The sequence below is a fragment of the Odontesthes bonariensis genome, chromosome 2 (genome assembly GCF_027942865.1).
Source record: "Odontesthes bonariensis isolate fOdoBon6 chromosome 2, fOdoBon6.hap1, whole genome shotgun sequence".
Lineage (NCBI taxonomy): Eukaryota > Metazoa > Chordata > Actinopteri > Atheriniformes > Atherinopsidae > Odontesthes > Odontesthes bonariensis.
In genome coordinates this window covers 13,831,896-13,852,578 of record NC_134507.1, presented here as the reverse complement: position 1 = coordinate 13,852,578, position 20,683 = coordinate 13,831,896, and the positions used below count along the sequence as shown (strand labels likewise).

At 38.4% G+C, this 20,683-nt stretch overlaps 1 protein-coding gene across 1 annotated transcript; it reads right to left on the bottom strand.

The window, feature by feature from the left end:
- Positions 1-225: 225 nt before the first annotated feature.
- Positions 226-6,867, bottom strand: elovl5 (ELOVL fatty acid elongase 5). The gene is given in 8 exon segments (XM_075483068.1): positions 226-357; positions 1,712-1,846; positions 2,101-2,222; positions 2,535-2,706; positions 3,199-3,276; positions 6,489-6,504; positions 6,506-6,665; positions 6,810-6,867. Coding segments are annotated over 8 exon segments (873 nt in total).
- Positions 6,868-20,683: the final 13,816 nt, after the last annotated feature.

The following is a 20,683-nucleotide window of genomic DNA, read 5'->3' as shown; positions in this document are numbered from 1 at the left end:
AATTAAGAAGTACATTTTTTCCCTTCTTCTTTTATTTAGCTGTCAGGCTCCTCGCAGGTCAGAGGAGTTTTATTCGGATTAAAGGCTCTGAGGCATGCAAACACATTTTACCAAATCCCTATTAGTGTCCATGTAAACAGGTTTGGATCTCTAATCAGAGTGATTTCAGTGAGGCTGAAGACACGTTTGTCTATGTAAACGTAGTTAGGGCCAGTTTCTCAAAGATCAGCCCTCCCTCTGCTCTTTAGTTGCAGTGTGCTTCATTGATGGTGTTCTACTTGCATGTCCATGCATGTGGATGCAAGGAGAGTCATCCTGATGCACCTTCCTCCGCGAGCCACTGTTCTTCCTGTAAGCCTTTGTGAGACAAAAAGATGCAGAAGATATACAATGTTATCACTGAGAGCCGAATAAGGTTTATGTTCACATTTCTATTTACAATGTAACACAGCATCTTTGAGGCAATTCAGAGAACGTGTCTGCTACACACAGTTGATCCACTAGAGAGCACTCAAGTTTATCCTCACCTGAAAGAAAATCAGGTGAACTGTGACCCAGTTCCTTATGTTTTAAACACAAACTAAACATACATTACATTTTAAAAATGCATTATTGTCATGCATTAGTGACAAAAAATGTATTTGTGATATTTCTTGAGATATTTCTTTTCTAATTGTCAGCATCGGTCAGAGCAAGGACACAATCATGAAAATAATACTAAGCCTGAGCCTGCTGAGCACAGGCTCACGCTTAGGCAGGCCCAACCAGTAAGGACACCTTTGGTGTCATCTCTGAAATATGATATACATCCCAGATGGGGACTCAAAAGCACCAAAACAAAACATAAAAAGAATTTACATGAGCAAAATAACCAAAATGTGACAGAATTTGAAATATAGATAACAAAACAACCATACTAAGCTCACCTAAATCACCTCAAAGAAACACACATGAGAAGTTAATTGGGGATTCTGAACAGATCCCGGGAGTGAGTGTTCAATTGTTTCTTTGTTGGACCTGTCATAGACTGGCAACTGGGGGTATATCCACATCTACTTTTCTATCTATCTATCTATCTATCTATCTATCTATCTATCTATCTATCTATCTATCTATCTATCTATCTATCTATCTATCTATCTATCTATCTATCTATCTATCTATCTATCTATCTATCTCTCTCTCTCTCTCTCTCTCTATTTATCACTGTATCTTTTGTTTCATAGGCCACAAAATTATCCTAAGTGGGAAGGAGAGGGATGGATGGTGCAATTAAGCACTTTCAACCATGCACCTTTGTATAACCTGAGTTCAAGACCAACATTTGTTCTGTCTATTGTTCTTTTGGAACTTCCTGCTTGTGTTTAGACATAAACATAACACCCTTTGAACAAATTATGTCACCTTCCTGTTGGCTTAAGCAGTAAAATGACTCAGATAGGGCGAGAAATAAAAACTGCTTGGTTAGGGGTTATAAATGATACTGGTTCGTGCTAAAACACATTGTTCTGACAACATCACGGATGCCATTTTTACCCCTCGCATGAAATAGCTCACACGACCTCTACACATGCATAGTCTTTCAAACGTATTCATTGGGGCAGTATCTGCTTACATGGACAAACACCACATGGGCACATTTTGCAGAGGGGGACAGTCTTAGAAACATTAGACTTATTAAGGGAAGGTTTGAGCCATAAAAACAACTTACCTGAATGTGGTAGATGGAGAAAAGGACAATAAACATGAACATGTAACTAATTTGGGTGTAAAGCCATCCCATGGGGAAGCCACATGGCCATATGAGTGCACACATCGTTTGGAAAATGACTAAAAAGAATTGGATCTGTGGAGGAAACAACAAACACATGACACAGTGACTAACTGACATACAAATAGCGACATATACACATGAAAAAGTACTTTACTATTTTTTGTCTTAGGTTTTCTTTATCTACATTTAGAGCTTGTGTGAAAATCTGATTAACTCCACAGTGCTTGTAACTATTTATCACACTGCAGTAGTGCTACCTGTACTCAAGTAAGGAATCTGATTCATCCATCAATGGAAAGAAAGTAAACTTGAGGAGGTGAACCTACCAGCTGCAACAAGATGTACCTTTTCCACCAAAGGTACGGCCGTTTGGCAAAAATGGCTGAGAGGCAGTAATAGGAATACATGCTAAAATGGCTAAAGCTGTTTGCGGAGGCACCGAAGTATGCTGAGGACACAGAGTAGAGAAACACGGGAAGTTATTCATCTATCGCAAAACAATAACTGGAATTCAGCAGTGCAGTGATCAAACAGAAGACTAACAAAAACTACACAACTGATTTCAGGAAGACTCTCAGGACGATAAAGCTGACGACTTCATATGTGTTTGCTAACATATGTAAGAAAAAAAAAAAAAGCACAAAAAATTTGTTCCCCACTGCAGCAGTGTTCAGGTCAGTGTGTGTCAGGCTGTTTTCAGGATGAGCGAGTCTAGCATGGGAGCACCTGAATTACAATGAAACTCTGTGAAAACACTCACTGTGGCCACATGGTATCCAGTTCATAACAAACCACCAAATGTTGAGCATACTAGCATGGTGGTATATGTGAAGAAATGTGATCTGGTAATCATTCTTTCGTAGTATAAAGAAAAAGGTGTCCATGAACTCGATGAGCTTGGAGAAGTAGTACCACCACAGGACATTTATGACCTTAGGGGGAGAGCACAGCAAAACATTGTATACAGCTGGTATATAGAAAATGTATATACACACACCTAAGGCACCCAAGGTTTACTATGTTCAGCAAAGCCACCTAATGCTTTCTGTTTAATCCCTGCAGAAATGCAAAGTCACGCACAGCTCACTGTGTGTGCCTCGTTTTCACCTGCACTGCAGAGCTCAACAGGGACACTGAAGAGAGTCATCGTGGTGACATGAATCAGATTAAACTGGCTCCCTGCCTTTATAGCTTATCTGCTGGGATTTGCAGATGTTCGCCAATAATAAATGAAAAAAATGGAACTGACATTTTTATCAAAATGACATGAATTCTGGCTGCCTTACTGTCAAGAAGAAGCTGATGTGGAAACAATGTTTGTTTGATATTTTTTTTCTTTTTAAGCCATCATATCAAAGCTGCAATCACAGGAAAAAGAAAACGGTGTAAAAGACAATCAGAAAGAGAAACAGTGAATTTCTGACCTTATTATCCACCTCCGGTGCACCATGTGTGTTCTGGCAGAAGAAGTTGTAGCCACCATGCCACACAGTGGTAACAAGCTGCAGACAAAGCAATTAAGATGGATGATGAATTAGTATCTTTTGCGTATGTTTGTGTTCGTGTGTGTGTGTGTGTGTTATTGTTAAATGCTTTGGTGTTGAACTGATGCTTGACATATTTTGGATTTTCCATGAAGGTCCCTTAATAGAGCCGATATATATTGTTTGTTGTTCTTGTTTGTTGCATTTTGTTGAAATGAAAGCGAACGAATGATAACTATACTCAAGAGAAAAAAATGGCTGAATTTGAAATTACAATATTTTCATTGTCTTTGTTGATGAATGATTCAATTAGATAATAAACGTTCACAGGTAATCAACAAACATTGTTCCACAGCAGCCACTCTGACAAGCCTGCCTGAATCACAGTCATGGTTTAACAGCTGTTCTTGTCTTCACATCCCACATCTGTTCAAGTTACTCTTTCAGTCATTTGCATTTCTCAATTTTCCTGTATTCTGTCTTCTTGATGTTGCTGTCATTTGGAATTGCTACATCCATCACTTCTGCCTTCTTCTGTAGTTTGACCACCTCCACAATGTCCAGCTGATTAGCCATCAGCAGTTTATCGGTCTGCATCTGGAAGTCCCACAGGGTCACAGCTGTAATTATCCACCAACCTTGGAGGCATCTTCCACTTTGACTTTGGGACTTCCAGGCCATTCCCAACACTTGTTTATGGTGTTCCATGTATACTTGTCTTCATTTTACACCCTGCTACTAGTGCTGGACTGACTCAGAGGCCTCTTTGCACAGCCTGCTCCCGGGGTCCTGTCTGGTGTGGCAGACTCCATCCCTGTAAATCTGGTTCTACACACCTCGTCTTGTGCTGCCATGATTAGTGACTTTGCACTGTATTTCAGACCAGCTTTTTCTAGCCACTGGTAGGACTCCTGGTTATCAGCCTCTTCTTCCATCTGTGGGTGGCTCATGCTGGAGGTAACTATTTGACTATGTTTATCATGTCCAAATAAAATTCTGATGTTCTTACTACACTATTTGCTCGGTTAAACAGGCCTGCCAGAACAATCTTCAATTAGAATGAGATTTCTACACAAATGACACCCCTTTAATTTTGTGCACACTGGTACACCTCCCTTTGCCTTTTTTATTTGATAAAACCTACTGACTGTAGTGAGCATAGAGATAAAACAAAATTATTGTTTAATTATCTACTGTGATTTGCCAAGTTGACAGAGAGTAGAGGCCTGCTCTGTACTTTGATTCACAGTAGGTGACATCACATGGGCACAGCTAAAAGTCCAGCCCAAGGCCAAGTTGTCAGAGTACAATGTTTAATGGATCAAAAAGCCCAAAGTTCACTGGGGCCTTATGCAATGCAGCGGGAAAGACAGGAAGATTGTTCTGCCAGCTAAATGAGGAGAGAGCACAGACACTTTTGACTTAAACATGCACAGACACACTACGTCTGGTTCTGACATTAATTAGTTTAAAAAAAAAACAGCAGAAGCTCACTATCACTGACAAATCAAATGTTGACTCTTTTGTTTTAGGTCAGCTCTTCCCCATTCCTTCTATCACTTTCAGATACTTAGTCAGCTGTCCATAAAAAGAACATTTTTCAAGGAAGCAATAGTGAGCTGTGCTCATGTCTGCGAGGGTATATGAGGGATCTGTTGATTGCTTTGTTTATTTAAAATTGATTTTAGTTATAAAACAGATTGATTCAAAAGGTCATGTTAATTTGAACATTAAAAATATAATCAATTTCAGATATAGCTGTTAACTTTGTGCTAGGCTAAGCTTACAGTTTACTGGCCTTAGCATCATATTTAAAAGAATGGTTTGATTATCTGAGAAATGTGCTTATTTAATTTTGAATAAGAGCAAAAGCAACTTTGCCACAAAATGGCATGGTACATACAGTCCTGTAAAACCTTAGTGGAGTGGAAAATATACACTTTGTTGCTAGGTATTTCTCTGAGATACCCTCAGATAATCATCTGTATATTGCCCTGACCTTTTTCTGTATCTTGTTTTTGCTTCTGTACTGCCTAAAACAACGGAAACCGCATCAAAAGTTGTAACTGTGTTCAAGGAATGAAATATCTATGTCATTTTTTAAAATCTTTTCCCACACTATCAACCTTCATGATGTGGGAACACTCCCTTACAACATCTTTCCCTGAATAAAATCTAAGTTTTGAAATTCTCCTATTCCACTGTTTCATATTACCTGGGAGTGCGGTTTGATTTCCACATAGCTTTACATATTTACACTTTCTTTAAAATTTGTTTTGTTATTTCTATTATAAAATAGTTTACAGTTTTATGATTTCATATTAGTTAAAAATTCTGTTTTTGTGCATCAGTTTATTCATTTTCTTAACAGTAACTTCATAAAATGAAATATTTTTTCATCGTTACTTGGCTACCTGTGTCCATATTGAGCTTGTTACTGAGTTAATTTGAGAGATCACATCAGGTGCTGCACATATGTATGGGAACACATCCATGCCTTGAAAGATGAAAGATTAGGAATTTAGGCAGAAATGAAAAGTGGAAATCCATTAGATCCTGACTGATTCTGTCTCTGTATCAGGGATACCTACAGTTAAGTAAAGAATAATGAACCACATTCATAAATGTGCGCTGCTGCCCGGCTGCTATCTGAAGCTTTAGATATGTACTGTAATAGATGCAGAGGAAATCAAAAGGTATCAAAAGCAATTTGCTCCTGTCTAAGTTTTGCCAATTAGTCCACATTACAGTAACTACTCACGAGTCTCTTTAATTAAACCCGCTACAGACTCTGCTTTCTTCGCAGTATAGCTATATTTTCATAGTCAGTTGTAGAGCACTTGTAGTGAGCACTTGTAGTGATTATGCAGATTTTTCTTTCTGCGCCTACATCAGCTTGAGGCAAAACTAGTGGCGCTGAAATGTGGAAGAAATCTTTTTTTTATTTTGCCCATTATGTTCTGTGTGCAAGGAAAGGTTTAACACATATTGTGGCCTTGAAACTTTCACTTATTCTGAGTGAAGTTTATCTGGGAACTGAGAGACTGAGGCCAACCCTTTAAGGTCTTTATTGTTTCCAACCTTGAGAATACAAACATGCAGAGTATCTAAATATGGTCCAATCCAGTTATCTCTACTGTCATGCTGTATATTCTGTGTGTGCAATATGACATTGCACTGATTGTTTTGGTACATTTGAGCACATCTCTCATCACTGAGTGCCTGTTTACCTCATTGAACATGTAGCGTCATGCCCAGATTGTAGAGCGCCATGAGGCCTCTGCAGGAATATGGCTGCCTGTGTTTCATGTACTTGGGCCCAATCCACACGATCAGGAGGTAGATTACTGTGAGTGCAAAGGTTGGTGGGTAGTTGTCGAGCAGCAGCATTCCCTGCACCCGCTTATCTGAAACACGGAGATAAAGAGATGAAGAGGACAACCTTCAAAGTGAATCAGACGAGAGAGGTTAGCACGACAAGAAAAAGAGAAAAAGTAGTGCAAGTGATGAATGACAAAGGTTTTTTTTGGTAATGGATTTTATCATCTTACCTCTGGGACCAATCCATGATTCAAAGTAGGTGTTAAGTTTATGGTTGAGGGCATCCATTTGTCACCTAAAAACACAACACAGAAGGAAAACCAACTCACAGCTCTTCTATTACAATAAATATCACAAAAATATTAATACATTTAACTAAAAGATTTAGATAAATAAGGTGTATGACACCCACCCACAAAAATCCTATTTCCAGCTATAATGGTATTCATGGAAAAACCATGTTTCTAATGACCTCACAGTGACGTAATTCATGGATCAGATATTATTGGACTGAGTGATCTGTGTCACCAATTCACATTTGGATACAGAATCAAAAAATCTAAAATTATTACTGAATTACATAGACCAATGTTATAATGGTCGTTTAAGTTTACACACAAAATCTTAATCCTCAATTATTCATCAGTTAAATTAATTTGTAACTTTGAAATTTGAGAATTAAGACATACAGGTGAGGGCGGAGAGAGAAATGCTCAGACTGTGGGATCCTACCAAGAATGAAACGCCATCACAGTTAGAAAATGTAAAACCGGGGACGCAGGTGGGTCAGTCAGAGTTGGGGGGAGTTGAAGAAAGTCTGTATCATGACTTTCTAATGCTACGCAACAACGATAGATTTGGTTTGACACTACAGGAGATGACACACTTGAGTAGAATGGTGTTGTGTGTCAAAACAAAAACATTACGCACTGAGCATTCTTATTCTGAGCATTCTTCCCGTATTTAAGTCCTGATACGAATCAGATCTAGAGTTCACACTGCAGTGTGTGAGTCCCTTTAACGCCTGTAGGTTTTTTAGGTCATTGTTGACAATGTTTTTATCAGTTTGCTTTCACGAGGTCATTTTTTCAGTAACAATATAGATTTACCACCACATTACCGAACTTTTTTTTCACTTTTTTTATGTTAATCAAGGAAAGAGGACTTAATGCACATGGCTCACCTCTTACTCTGGAAGAGGAATATGACTCATTGTAGGCGTATAATATATAAATTTACAGAAGCATGTAGCGCGTTCTCTTTTAATTTCAAACTTATTTGCATATTTTGGCTAAAAATGCAAATTACGAAATTCCTTTATTATTTTTTGTCTCTTCAGAAAGTAAGCAGAAATGGTAACTACTACTACTTATTAATGGGTTCTAGGTATGTATTATAAAGACAAAACCAGAATATTCAGCAACTGAATAAAATATTTTGTACTGTATCTGTGTTTTGTTCATTCATTGTTCACAAAATAAAAAGTTAAATGAAGATCCTCCGAGAGTTGTGCTTTCAATTTTTTTGTAGAAGGGGGTTGAAACTCAAAAGATTCCCAGCATATTTCCTAGTGTTAACCTCGAAAAAAACAAAACACAACATTCCAGGGTCACCTGTGTAACCTGAACTGCACTTTATGCTCTGAACTGTACAACGGCATCCCAAACTGAAAGAGCCGAGCAGTTATCATTACCTCACAACTTGATTAATTTCATGGCGAAAAATTCCATCAAGGAATTGATTGACATAAAAAGCATCAAAAATCCGAGGCGAGACTATAGTAGAAGTGGAGGTCACCGCCTCAGCATCACCCAATCTCATCACATGCAACATTTACTCTAATACCAAAGAAAGCCTTACCACAAAGATACCCAGCTGCGTTGCTGTTAGATGAAGGAAGAAATGTTGAGGGGATGCGGCTGTGTGCTGCTGACTGCCTATTTTTTGAGATAGGGTGAGAAAATGATGTGATTTTATGATGTGTAACCTTGGCCAGTGTGTGTGTTCCTCCCACTATTTTCCACTAAGCAACAAGGAAGCATATGGTGCTCCGACTGGACAGCCAACTGTTGCACCAACATTTGCAGTCTAAGAATGACATCAGGATTTTTTTAAGTCCTCGTGTAGTTGCAGTGAAGCTATAGTTCCTTAACTCTTGTATGGTCTTCACTTTTGGGACCCTCTGGTGTGCCTCGGGTCAATTTGACCCGGGACATATTTGGGGCTTTAAAAACAATTTTAACAAAAAAATTTATTTCATAAATCATTAACATAAATTGTCTTTATCTCTATTTCAAACAACTGAGATAATTTATATGTTTAATGAATACAGTCAGTCTCCTCTAGAACAAAATTAACAATGGAAGCGTGGCTACTCTTTATAGTCACGGTAGTCAAGGTTATAATTGATGTTAAAAATCCACTATACTCAATACTTGGGTGTCATAAATCATGCTTATCTTGGAGAATACATGGCATACATGGAAGCTTTTCAGAGACATTGTGGCTCTAAAAATTAATTTCAGTCGACGCCCCTCATGACCTGTAGACACCAGCAAAGATGAGGATGCCAAAGTAGTCATGCAGATGCATGATGTCTATCACTTTCCACTGGTCACCAAAAACACGTCTCCCCTCAAAATTAGTCATATCCAGAATCATTTTCTGAACTGAGTCAGGAATCAGCTGCTCAAAGGAACATTTGTTTTCCTGAATATAAGTAAGAACATAAGAACAAAATCATGTGGGCCCTGGTACCGTCCGCATTATGTTAGCAGCTGAGCGGGGGTCGGGCTCTCTCACTAGGGATGAATACCATTCAATTTGTCCATTCTTAGACAAATATGTCTGAGGCTCTTCCAGTGGCTGGCTCTTGGGCTGCTCTAGCGGCCACCTGTGGTGCTCCTTGTGGTGGATATTCCGAGTGAAGGTCATCTTCAAATTCCCATTCAGATTCAGATCTAAATTATCCTCATATTTGGCGACATCTTCCTCTTCCACATCGCTATGTGCCTGACTCCCTTCAAATATGAGTTCCAAAGTCCTCTGGCAGCTAAATCTTTTGGTCATACTGATGCTGGAAGACTGTACTGTGATTTAGAGGTATTTATCTCTTTGTCTCACCCCCTTCACGTGCAGGTGTAAAGCATATAGTGCGAGAAAATGTTTTATTTTAACAATGTTATGGAATAACATCTAAAAAAGAAGTGAGAACAAACAGCTGTGCTTAGATGATAATATATTGTGTGTGTCTCTGTGTATGCGGGTCAAAATGACCCAAAGACCATATGAAGGATGTAAATAAAATTACTAAAATTTTTTTTTTGGTTTGTACATGTTTATCATAGAAAATAAGCTAAGGCCATTGAGTTTCAGGTAGAAAAAATGTATACTTGTACCATTTTTCTTCTTTTGAAAATTTGAAACGGGTCAATTTGACCCGAATACCATACAAGGGTTAAGAAACACGAGGCATGCATGTGAAGACTGCGTGAGTGGTCATTTACCGTGCTCTATGGTTCTGTTAGCCCTCTGAGAGCTTTTTTATTTAAAAAAACTGAATGACAATACCATATCAAAAAGCTGGGATGGTACGGCCAATGGAAAAAGGGGATTCTTTCATCACAGACACAATGAATTCAAGATACTTCTTATTCTTTTTTTCCTCATCAACTTAAATTCTTTTGTTTATATGTTTACATTTTTGCATGTCAGGCCTGCAATGCATTTACAAGAAATATAGAGATGGATGGCAATTTATGGCTGGAAAAAATCATTAAAAAGTTAGTTCAAACTGGTGATTATAATCATTATTTTGTGCAAAAGCAGCATCCAATGAAAGGCTCAGTCTTTGAGGAGCCAAGATGTGCATTGGTCTCTTATCCTTCAGATGGCAATGGAACAAAAACTGTCACTCATTAATAGCTGGTACAAGCTCAATCGTAAGGAATTACAATGGGACATTTTTGTCAAGAGCTACAGTACAGAGTTGCATTCACAAAAGCCACTTAAAACCAATTTGTGCAAAAAAAAAAAAAAGAAAAAAAGAAACTTATATTATCCTTGTCCAGAAGCAACGTAGACTTTTCTGGGCTCAAAGGCATCAGGGATGGACCATCACACAGAGGAAATCTATATTGTGATCAGATGGATGAGTATTCCGAATCTTTTTTTATTTTTTTTTGGAAGAAATAGGCATTGTGTGCACACCAAAGACTAAACGGACCATGAAGACCGGTAACAGCAGCAAGTAAGTGCTCTATGATGTTATGGGGCCCTTCATTTACACTTCTGTGATGGCAGAAATACTGAAAAAAAAAAGCACAGGGTGCAAATGTATAACAGCTAAACACACAAAACTAACTTAAAAGAAATTGTATTCTTCTGGTGGTTCACTCCAATTTTGCATTAAAAGTCAATCTCGACAGCTTCACTATCACTGGTGGCAACTAGGGTGAACACCAAGTTAGCTGGCTAGTCTTCAGTTAAGTCTAACACTTATTTTGTTAAAACTTACACTTTACTGAAAAGCACACAGGTAGCATATGATTCGTGGTCCCACAGTAGGTGCAACTTGTCACACATTTTATGATTACACATCCCATCCATTTAGGTAAAAGATATCATTGTCAATTATCTCTTATTAGGTGCATTCAACTTTACATGGCGCTGTGCAATGCAGACTTGACTTGATTTATTACAGTCCTGAAGTAATGCATGCTGGTTAGAAATCTTCTAAAGCCTTGAGGGACTGCTCTCCATAATTCGTATGTACACATACATTACGCCCCATAATATACCTTAATTTACTTCATGTTGTATTCTGTGTCTTAAGTTTCAAACTTACTTTTTGAATGAAGCAAATGAATAAACAAAAATAGTTACTGTGTAATAATTCAGTGCGCTCTGGCAAGATGACAGAAAGCAGAGGCCTTTGACTCAGTTGAAAAGGTCCCCCTATGGCAGAGGCATTGTCAGATCCCAGGGATTACAGATCAGTTTCAGAAACTTAGCTGTTTATTCAAAAGGAGTTTTCAAGCAAGCCTTCATGGGCTGAGCTCATGTCAGAGGGCATACCAGGGATTTGATGTCTGAAACAATGAGCCTGTCAGCATCCAGCTGTGTTCCTCTCACTGGATGATAGCTCTGTCCTTATGGGAAGTTTTCAGCAAGACTCCAGCAACAACAGGCATGTGTCCGATTAAGATCAAGTGCTGAAGAAAAAGTTTAATATTTTCTAACCAAGTTTGATGAGAAGATTAAAACCACATGTGTCTTCTGGTGAGGCGTAGGTTAGCATAAAAAGCTAACAAATAAATGTAAAAAGTCATTTGAACTGGTGAGCTTCAGATAAGTGTGTAGCTGGATTTTGTTCCCCTCACACTTTGGCAGATAAACTGGTTATCACATTTAATGGAACAGTTTGACGACCCGGGAAATGCTCTCATTTGCTTCACACAAGAGCAAAAGCAAAATGCCAAGAGACAGTCTGGAAAATAACATCACGTTCAATCAAAATACAGTGGAAAAGATACACTTTGTGACAGGCTATTCCTTGTATTCATATGTGAGCGACATTCTCGGAATCAATCGAGGAATAGAAGGTCATTCAGATTATTTGCTGCCCCTTAGAATACTGTCTGTATCTTGCATTTGGTTATTCTTCTATCTTGTTTTGATTTCCATGGCATGTGAAACCTTGGAGAGCACGTCACGAGCTGTCACTGTGTCAGGGCATCGCAAATAACTGTCTTTATCAGTTCTTAAGCTTTCATTTCATTGTCGAGCTCAATGGTGTCAGAATGCTCACTCATGAAGTCTTTGCTTGAACAAATGCGTAAAAAAATAAGAAAAATTCAGTTTTTCTCACTTCTTCACCTCCCCCGAGAACATTATTAGTTTTCTACGATACACAAGTTGGCATATTTACACAGTTTTATTTAGGGTGCAAACACACTGAGCACATTGAGCTGGTCCTGCAGCTTTGACAAAACACATGCAAGAAAAAAGAGGAAAACTTGTGTCTTGATCAGGAATCCTGTGCTGGGACTTTTGATAGCAGTTTATCATTTGGCTTTTATGAAATCCTCAAAAAAAAAACAGCAAAAAAAATGTCCCCGTAGAGAACAATGAGATTTGAACAGGAAATTACTGCAATCATGATAAACTATGCCATAGCTGACGCCTACAGCTTAGTTGCTTTGAGTCATAATGTTGAGGCAAAAGCATATGATTTCCTAAAAAAAAGGCTTCAGGCTGTATTTGCACCCCTTAAAACGTTTTCAGAACTGTCTGGTCAGTTTTATGGTTTTTCAAAGTCATTTGTGAGGAAAAAAATCTGCTCTGTTATTTCACCACAGCAACTCCATACATCTCATTCTGTACTGTAACTATAATGAATAGTAGTAATGATAAAATAGTCAATACTTATTGCTTGATTGATAATTGATTCAAATAAAAACTAAACAAATCCAACAACAATCCATAATATTAAACCTAACATGAAGGAGGCATTTGTGATATTTTTAAATTTCCAATTAACCAATGTGTCCTGACAGCTCAGATTCAGCTGTGTCAGAAATACTTTAAGTGGAGCTTATAAACCGACTGCCCTTGGATCCTGCCTGGTTTCATACTTGAAACTTTAGGTTGACAGTGTAATAACTGTAGAGCAAATACTTAGAAGCAGTTTGAAGTATTAAATACCCCAGATATCCCAGATTGTGTTCAAGTTTTGCCAAATAGTAACCACCGATGGGTCTATTTAATCTGATACCGACTCTTATTTGAAATTAGCTTTATCTGAGCGTGAGTCAACGCATGAGAAGCATTGTGGTTTCCAACCATCTCAATGCACGTGTATTTAAATCTGGTCCATGTCAGCTATCTCTACTTTATTATATTATGTGTTTGCACTGTGACTTGGGGTTAATTGTTTTAGCCAACATATCTCTTGGTGCTGAGTGTCTGTTTATCTCGTCGAACATGCAGAGGGGATAAGAGTGTGAAGCCCAGATTGTAGAGCACCATGGGTTCTCTGCTGGAATATGGCTGTCTGTGTTTCATGTACTTGGGCCCAATGCACAAGGATATACATGACTATGAGTGCAAAGGTTGGTGGGTAGTTGTCGAGTAGCAGCATTACCTGCACCTGCTTATCTGAAACATGGAGATAAAGAGGTGAAGAGGATGGCCAACAAGGTGAATTAGAGAAGAGAGGTTAGCAGGTAAAAAACAGCAACAGAGAAGTGTAGTGCAACTAATAAAGACTTAGACTTTTTGCTGTGCATTTTACATTGTCTTACCTATGGAACCCACCCGTGATTCACAGTAAGTATTAAGTTTATGATTATGACGATCACCTAAAATCAGCGTGCGGGAGGAAAACTCAGTCCTCATACGTTACAGTCGCTGTATACTTGAAAAATACTTTTTTTGGTTGAGAGGACCAAGCCGAAAGTCACAAACACACCTAAAGCTAAAATCAAAAATCCATCTAAACTCAGAATTCCCTTTCTTTGTAGCTCAGCTTTGGTCTCCTGCGTCAACTTCTTCAAAAAAGTTTCTTGCGCCATAGCTGCCCCAACTTTTCGTCCATCTGTCATTTGGATGAAGTTAGGAAGTATAAGAACTTCCAATAGATGAAAGATGCCAAAAAAAGAGAGGCCATTAACAGCCAATGAGAATGATTGATCTTCTCCACGGCGTTATATGAGTCGAAGCCTGGTGTGTGACATGCATACAGAAACACTGAGGCGTAAACACAGGAATGGATATTAGAGATAAACAATGCTTGTTATCAGGTGAGCTTATTATATCTGTCTTTGGGTGTTCACATTTATTCACAATACATTTTCATACAACCACATGGAATGGAATTAATTCAAATATCTCTTTAAGAGCTGCCTTTCTCTGTCAATGAAACAAATTATGTTTATCTGTAATTTATGCCAAGAGTAAGTCATTTTTTTCCACAAACAGTAAATGTAATGTACATATAACATATTACGGTATAGCTGAGACTGCCAGATCATACTGGTGATATGAAGCAAAATTCCATTTAAACTCCAATATCATTACCGGGTTCTGTTCTCAAACATGTTTCCATATCCACAAAGGTTTCTTTGATCTGGAGGAAGCATATTGGCTAAAATCTGACTTGAAAAGGCATGTGAATTCAACGTGATTTACTGTCACATTTTACTGTAAAAGGCTTTTTTTTTCAAAAATCCCCATTTTCATATTTTCAATGTCATCAAACCCAATTTTAACCGTGACAACAATAACACCCGCTCAAAATATCAGGTAAATTTTCAAGTGAACCAGTAACTCTCAGGATATCATCATTACAGTCTCACGTGCCTTTTTGTTGCTTGGATGACCCTGCGGTTTCTGCCTCGCAGCCAGAAAAATTGCATCGAGGCTGCATTCTTCAGTTCTACCGACGTTTTTTCCAGCTATGCATAAAAAGCGGTCAAATACAACACAGGCTGCTGCACCACTCACTGCCTTTACATCCACTTCCACAGTTGGAAACGTATCAAGGGACATAACGTCCTCTGTGAATTCCGATGTTTGTTATTATAGGCTGTGAGATATTTTCTATTTTTCACAAAGGTGTGAACCTCAGTACATTGCTGAATGGGCCAAATAAATCCCATATTGCCCTTCCAGTTTAAAATGGAAGCACAAAGCAGGTTTGAAATTTAGCAGAACGATCTTGAACTTTTATAAGAATGTTAACAAATCCATTTATTTGTTCGTCCATTAAATCCAATTTAGTATGTGCTTTTAAAGGAATCTGTCTTGCATTATACATCACCTGCACACCAGCATATGACCCTAAAATAACCCTTTTTTGCGGGGAGTAACTTATCTTGCTGGTATTTTCAGATTTGCCATTTCATGGAAAAACATGCTGATAACTCATCCTACTAACCTAACTGACTTTGTATACAGAAAACACTCTCTTGGATACATTTCAGCAGAGCTGATGTGGAATGATGGGTGGAGCTCACTCAGGCCAGTGAAGCTGACCAATCAGAGTACAGTGGGCTCTTAGGGAGGTGGCAGTTTCTGTAAATTACATAAACAATCCCAGAAATATATGACACCAGTAAGAATCTAAATATGATAATTAAATATTAACAGAGGGGGCACACATCGATTAACTCAGTACATTCTTTTTTTTTTTATCCTTTTAAAGTTAAACTCTAGGTTTAAAATGCTGCTTTGGTAAAAAAAAAAAAAAACAACATATGGCACTTAGCTGTGTTTTTCCTTTCTAAATATGGCTTATTTAGATCAACCTCAGTTCAGCAATTTCCTTCGTCTGATTATCAGAGATGCATTAGGCAGCACCAGAACATGATAAACTGCGAGGCCTTAATAGGAGCACGATGACCCACAACAGGAGAGCATGTTATCATTCAGTTGGTTAGTCTTGGAAAGCCCCTAAAAGAGCTGGATCATCATCCCAAAACAGGAATGAATCATTTGCACTCTGGCCAACATTATGGTGTGATTCCATCACTGTATCTGATGAGGATTCATTCAAACAGTAAAACTTACTGTAAGAGTAAAGGTTGGGCAGTGTATCAACATATATCAGAAAAAGTAAATCTGTCAACTGTTTGATGTTTTTCAATTGAGTTCACACTGCAGTGTGTGACCCTTTCAGAAGTTTCAGGTTTTAGGTCATTGTGGCCAATGATTTACTGACTTTTGCTTCCAGTAGACAATTAAACACAGGCAGTGTCTGAGTCTGCCCAGCATGCAGGGCTCTGTCTTCCCTTTGAGCCACTCTACACTCGGACAAAGCCAGAGGCAAATAGTCAGTGGACCTGAGTAACTTTGTTGGCACATAAACGTGTAATAGGTCAGAAATATAAAAAGGAGCAAACTCATCGAGTGCCTTATAAGACAACATTAAAACCTTACAGTCAATCCTAAAATGGATGTGGAGCCAGTGAAGGGGAGCAAGTGCTAGCAAATGTGCTCAAGCTTTCATGTTTGTGTTAAAAGACCAGCTGGAGCATTTGGGACCAACTGCAGTGAGAGGGACGATTGGCTAACACCAACATACAGCTACACACACACAACCCCCACCACCCCTCAACCCCCCACAACTGTAGCAGTTTTGTTTTCAGCCACTTCAAACTGAAAATGTGTCATTCAGTGAGCTCTCCATATTTACTGGTTAACTTGCATCACTCTACAAAGTTTTCTTTTTTCCACCTAACTTCAACTTCAAATGATGCTGCATTCCCCGCACCTCAGAAGCCTTTGAGTCGAATTCAATAGAATAGAAAGAAAAGAAAGAAAAATGAGCTTCTGCGTTATTTTGACCAAATGATGACAGACAAACAGACATTTCATTCAGATCTTTGGAAATTGTGTCAGCTTGGGAAAGAATAGCATCCTATGTCTCCTTCAAGGCATGTGATTGCACTTAAGCCATGGTTCCTAATGAAACCCTGGGATAAATGTAAAGACTCCACAAAGAGGAAGCGTCTTGCCATTCACAGAATGACATCAAGTTAACCATCTGACAGATTTTTGTTTAGAAAATATATTAGTATCAAACTGTAGTAGAAAACAAGGCCACACATGATGTACATGACAGTGGCAAATGAAAAAAAAAGGCAACAAAAATGAAAATACATTTCTAATACTGAAGTTTTTTGTGTTTTAGTTATATTTCATATGCACATTATTAAGGTCATTATGTATTTTGCGTATCAATTTTGATTCTCCAATAATCAATGACTACAGCTATCACACTGATGTGTGTCACTTTCAGATGAGACTTCATCTAAAAGTGTTTTTACATGTATCAGTGAAAAAACTGTGGGTTGTTTAAATGATGTATTATGCAATGTCAACAAAATAAAAACATCCAAAACAAAAAAATTGATTTCAAAGGAACTTTAACAGGTTTTTTTTTCTTTCTAATCAGCCGAATTTACAGACATACAGATCCATTCAAGCTATAAATGTGGGAGTTTCCAAAAGTTACACCCCCCATCCCCCTATCCTCCCCTTCCTACACATTCAGACTATAAATGGAGTTTTTCAAGTCAAGTCTGCTAACTGTGACTTAAAACTTAATTTGCATGAAGACAAAAGGTCAAATGCACAGACAAATCAAAGTAAAATAGATATTTCAGACAACAACCGTCTTGTTATATGTTTGTACACAAGGTATATGTTACATTGTATGTTAAAAAGATGGTGGGACAGCAGCATAAAACAGACAGACACAGATCGGTCACAACATAAAAATGCCTCCTCGAGCTGCCAAAAAAGCTCTGATCCATTACAAAACAGGCATTAGGTCTGTGAATTTGTCCTGCGGTGTCAAACGCTGGGATATTTACAACAAATCTTTTAAACCATGGGTTGTAAGGTTCATGGGTCCTGCTCCACTGATCCTCCCGTGTTCGATCGGATTTGGATTTGGGGTGTTTGAAGTCTAGGTCAATACTTTGGATTCTTTGCTGTGTTCTTGAGCATTTTTTTTTCTTCTGCGCAGCAGGTTAAGCTGTTCTATGAGACATAAGGGAATAATATTTCCATCAAGTGGTCTGAAATGATGTTTACGTAAGTGCCAAAGTAACATGCACGTGAGTGCCAGAATCCACAATTTCCCAGCAGAACACTGCACAGCAACAAGATGATAAGTGTAGTACATTTTACAAGTAAGTGATGACATTGTGAAAAGTTCTGGTTCTTCTGTGTATTAAACCTGTCAATGACCTCAAAACTCCCTTTGAGGAAGTTCCTGCTACAGTAGGTGTCTCCAGGACTACAATAGTCATGTCACGATTATACTCACATAAACAAACATGCACAGACTCACAGTGCGATTACACAAGATTATCTGAAAGTAATTAATAACCCTTGGCTGTACTTTTGTGTTTATGAGCCAGTGTTGGCGTGCTAACAGCTAATCTGAGATAGTGGCCAATTCTCAATGTGTTAACTTGTCATTACTTGTGAAACATCATCAGTCGCAGCCCAAGTACTGCTCCAGTTCAAAGTATGCATCAAGGCAAGTACGGTCGAAGTGCCCAGATGCGTTCTTGCTAAGGGACAAGCTGAACTTTAGCATGTTGGCCATTTTTTTTATTAAAAAGATACTCACTCTTTGTGCTTAAAGTGATTACTTGAGGGTCTCAGAATAAAATATTTGGCACAATGACAATTCAACTGATCTTTAATTTACGATAAGGGTTCTACACTTATTTTGTTTAAATGATTTCTTATCCGATCTATTTCCTAAGTCATAGTTGATTGTATTACTGTTACGTTAGATATCAAATTTTGACTATAAGACTTGTTTGCTTCTTCAGCAACGTCCTGCTCACACTGATATTTGGACACATTCATACCTCCTGTGTGACCTTGGCCTCCTTTGGCCACTGTGTGACTTCCCTGTTGGAGTTGTGGATTAAAGCTGGCAATATCCTAATATTTTAATCCAGTACCCTTTTAGTCATATGCAGCTTTTCTCTTTGTGATCTGCTATGTCTTTTCTGTGTGGGAAGTACAGAAATTGTGATATTAAAGCTTTTAAAGGACTCCATGTTGTTATACACTCCTGTGAATGGTACACACAACCCCCTTTGAAGCCACTATTTGTGCACGTAAGAGCTAAAAGATTGGAGAAACTTAATAAGAATAAGAATAAGAATAATAATAAAATGCATGGAGACTTTACATTTTATTCTAGAGGATGTTTTTTGTTTAACAGCGAAAAACTTGTAGAGCGGGTGTGATCAACTCTGATTTTCTCATCAGCCGTATCATGGTAAAATATGCAGTTTTGAAGAAGCTGGAGTTGGGATGCACAATGAAGTCGGTCACTGGCATTGACCGATAAAGACTTGAAAATGAAAGGAGTGATTGATTACTTTCCAGGATTGATTGCATCACACCACAACTGCTGTGGTGGCTATAGTTCTCCCTGCTCAGACTGTCCTTGCCCATCTGAGTCATGTGATTCATGACACGTGAACAAACAGCATCATTAGCATTCACTGAGGGTTGTGTTTCTGACCACTGTAGGACTGGCTATAAGAGTTTTAACTTTGCTTTTGATCTGCACAGAGTCCAGAAGAAAAACCTCTGGCTCTTTAGCAGCTCACATTCTGCAACACGTTCACCAACTTGTCTTTAACTTTGAGCAGGTTGCACAAAGAGGATTTCACAAGACCTTATACAAAGATAAGGTACATCATGCTGATAGAAACTGACGGTCAGAGCAATGATGAACTCGGCCGAAACGATGGGCTAAACAACACAAAGATGCTCCCAAGAAGTACGAAGAATTGCAATGGCAAAGGCATCTGCATGAGATATGCTACTAATATAAAACATTTGATTGGATGGCTGAAACTATGTATGAGCTTATTCTTTGTTTACAATTATAATGATAAACTTGTTGAAATTAGTCTCTATGCTAGCACAGCACAGTCAATATGCCACAGTCACAGCATATATATATATATATACAAATGTCCTGAAAAGAGAGGTTAGAGGGGCCCCCTTTTCCTGGAAAGCAGTCATCTGCTCTGATTGGTCAGCTTCAGTGGCCTGATCAGGAACTGCCCACCATTCTATATTGCTCTGTTGAAACTAATCAAATTTACAGTGCATTAGTTCACAAGAATGCATTGTTCCCTTTGAAAAACAGCGTGCAAGTTGCGCACAATGTTTAAACATTAAGAATGTGATTCAGTTTATTAAAACTGAAGATGTTTGTTTGATCTAAAAGGTCAAATTAGTCCCAGAGCTTTGTGCAGAGTAAGTAGGTCTGTGGCAGCTATAATGATTATCCTTATCTAAGAGGTCAAACAGAGGTAATGCTTTATCTGTTACTGCAGCTCAGTCTTGCGTGGAACTGTGCTGCAATACCGCCATCTTGTGGGCGGACACGGGGCTTAATGAAATGCACTGATGCAAAGAATTTTCTTCCTACATTTTCAGTCCCAGAATATGATTCGCCGCCTTGATCTCCTTACTTTGGGGCCACCACTCAAACACGTTCGATGAAATGAAATCACGACTCCGTTTCACAAAACCAGGCTTTGTTGCAAAAAAA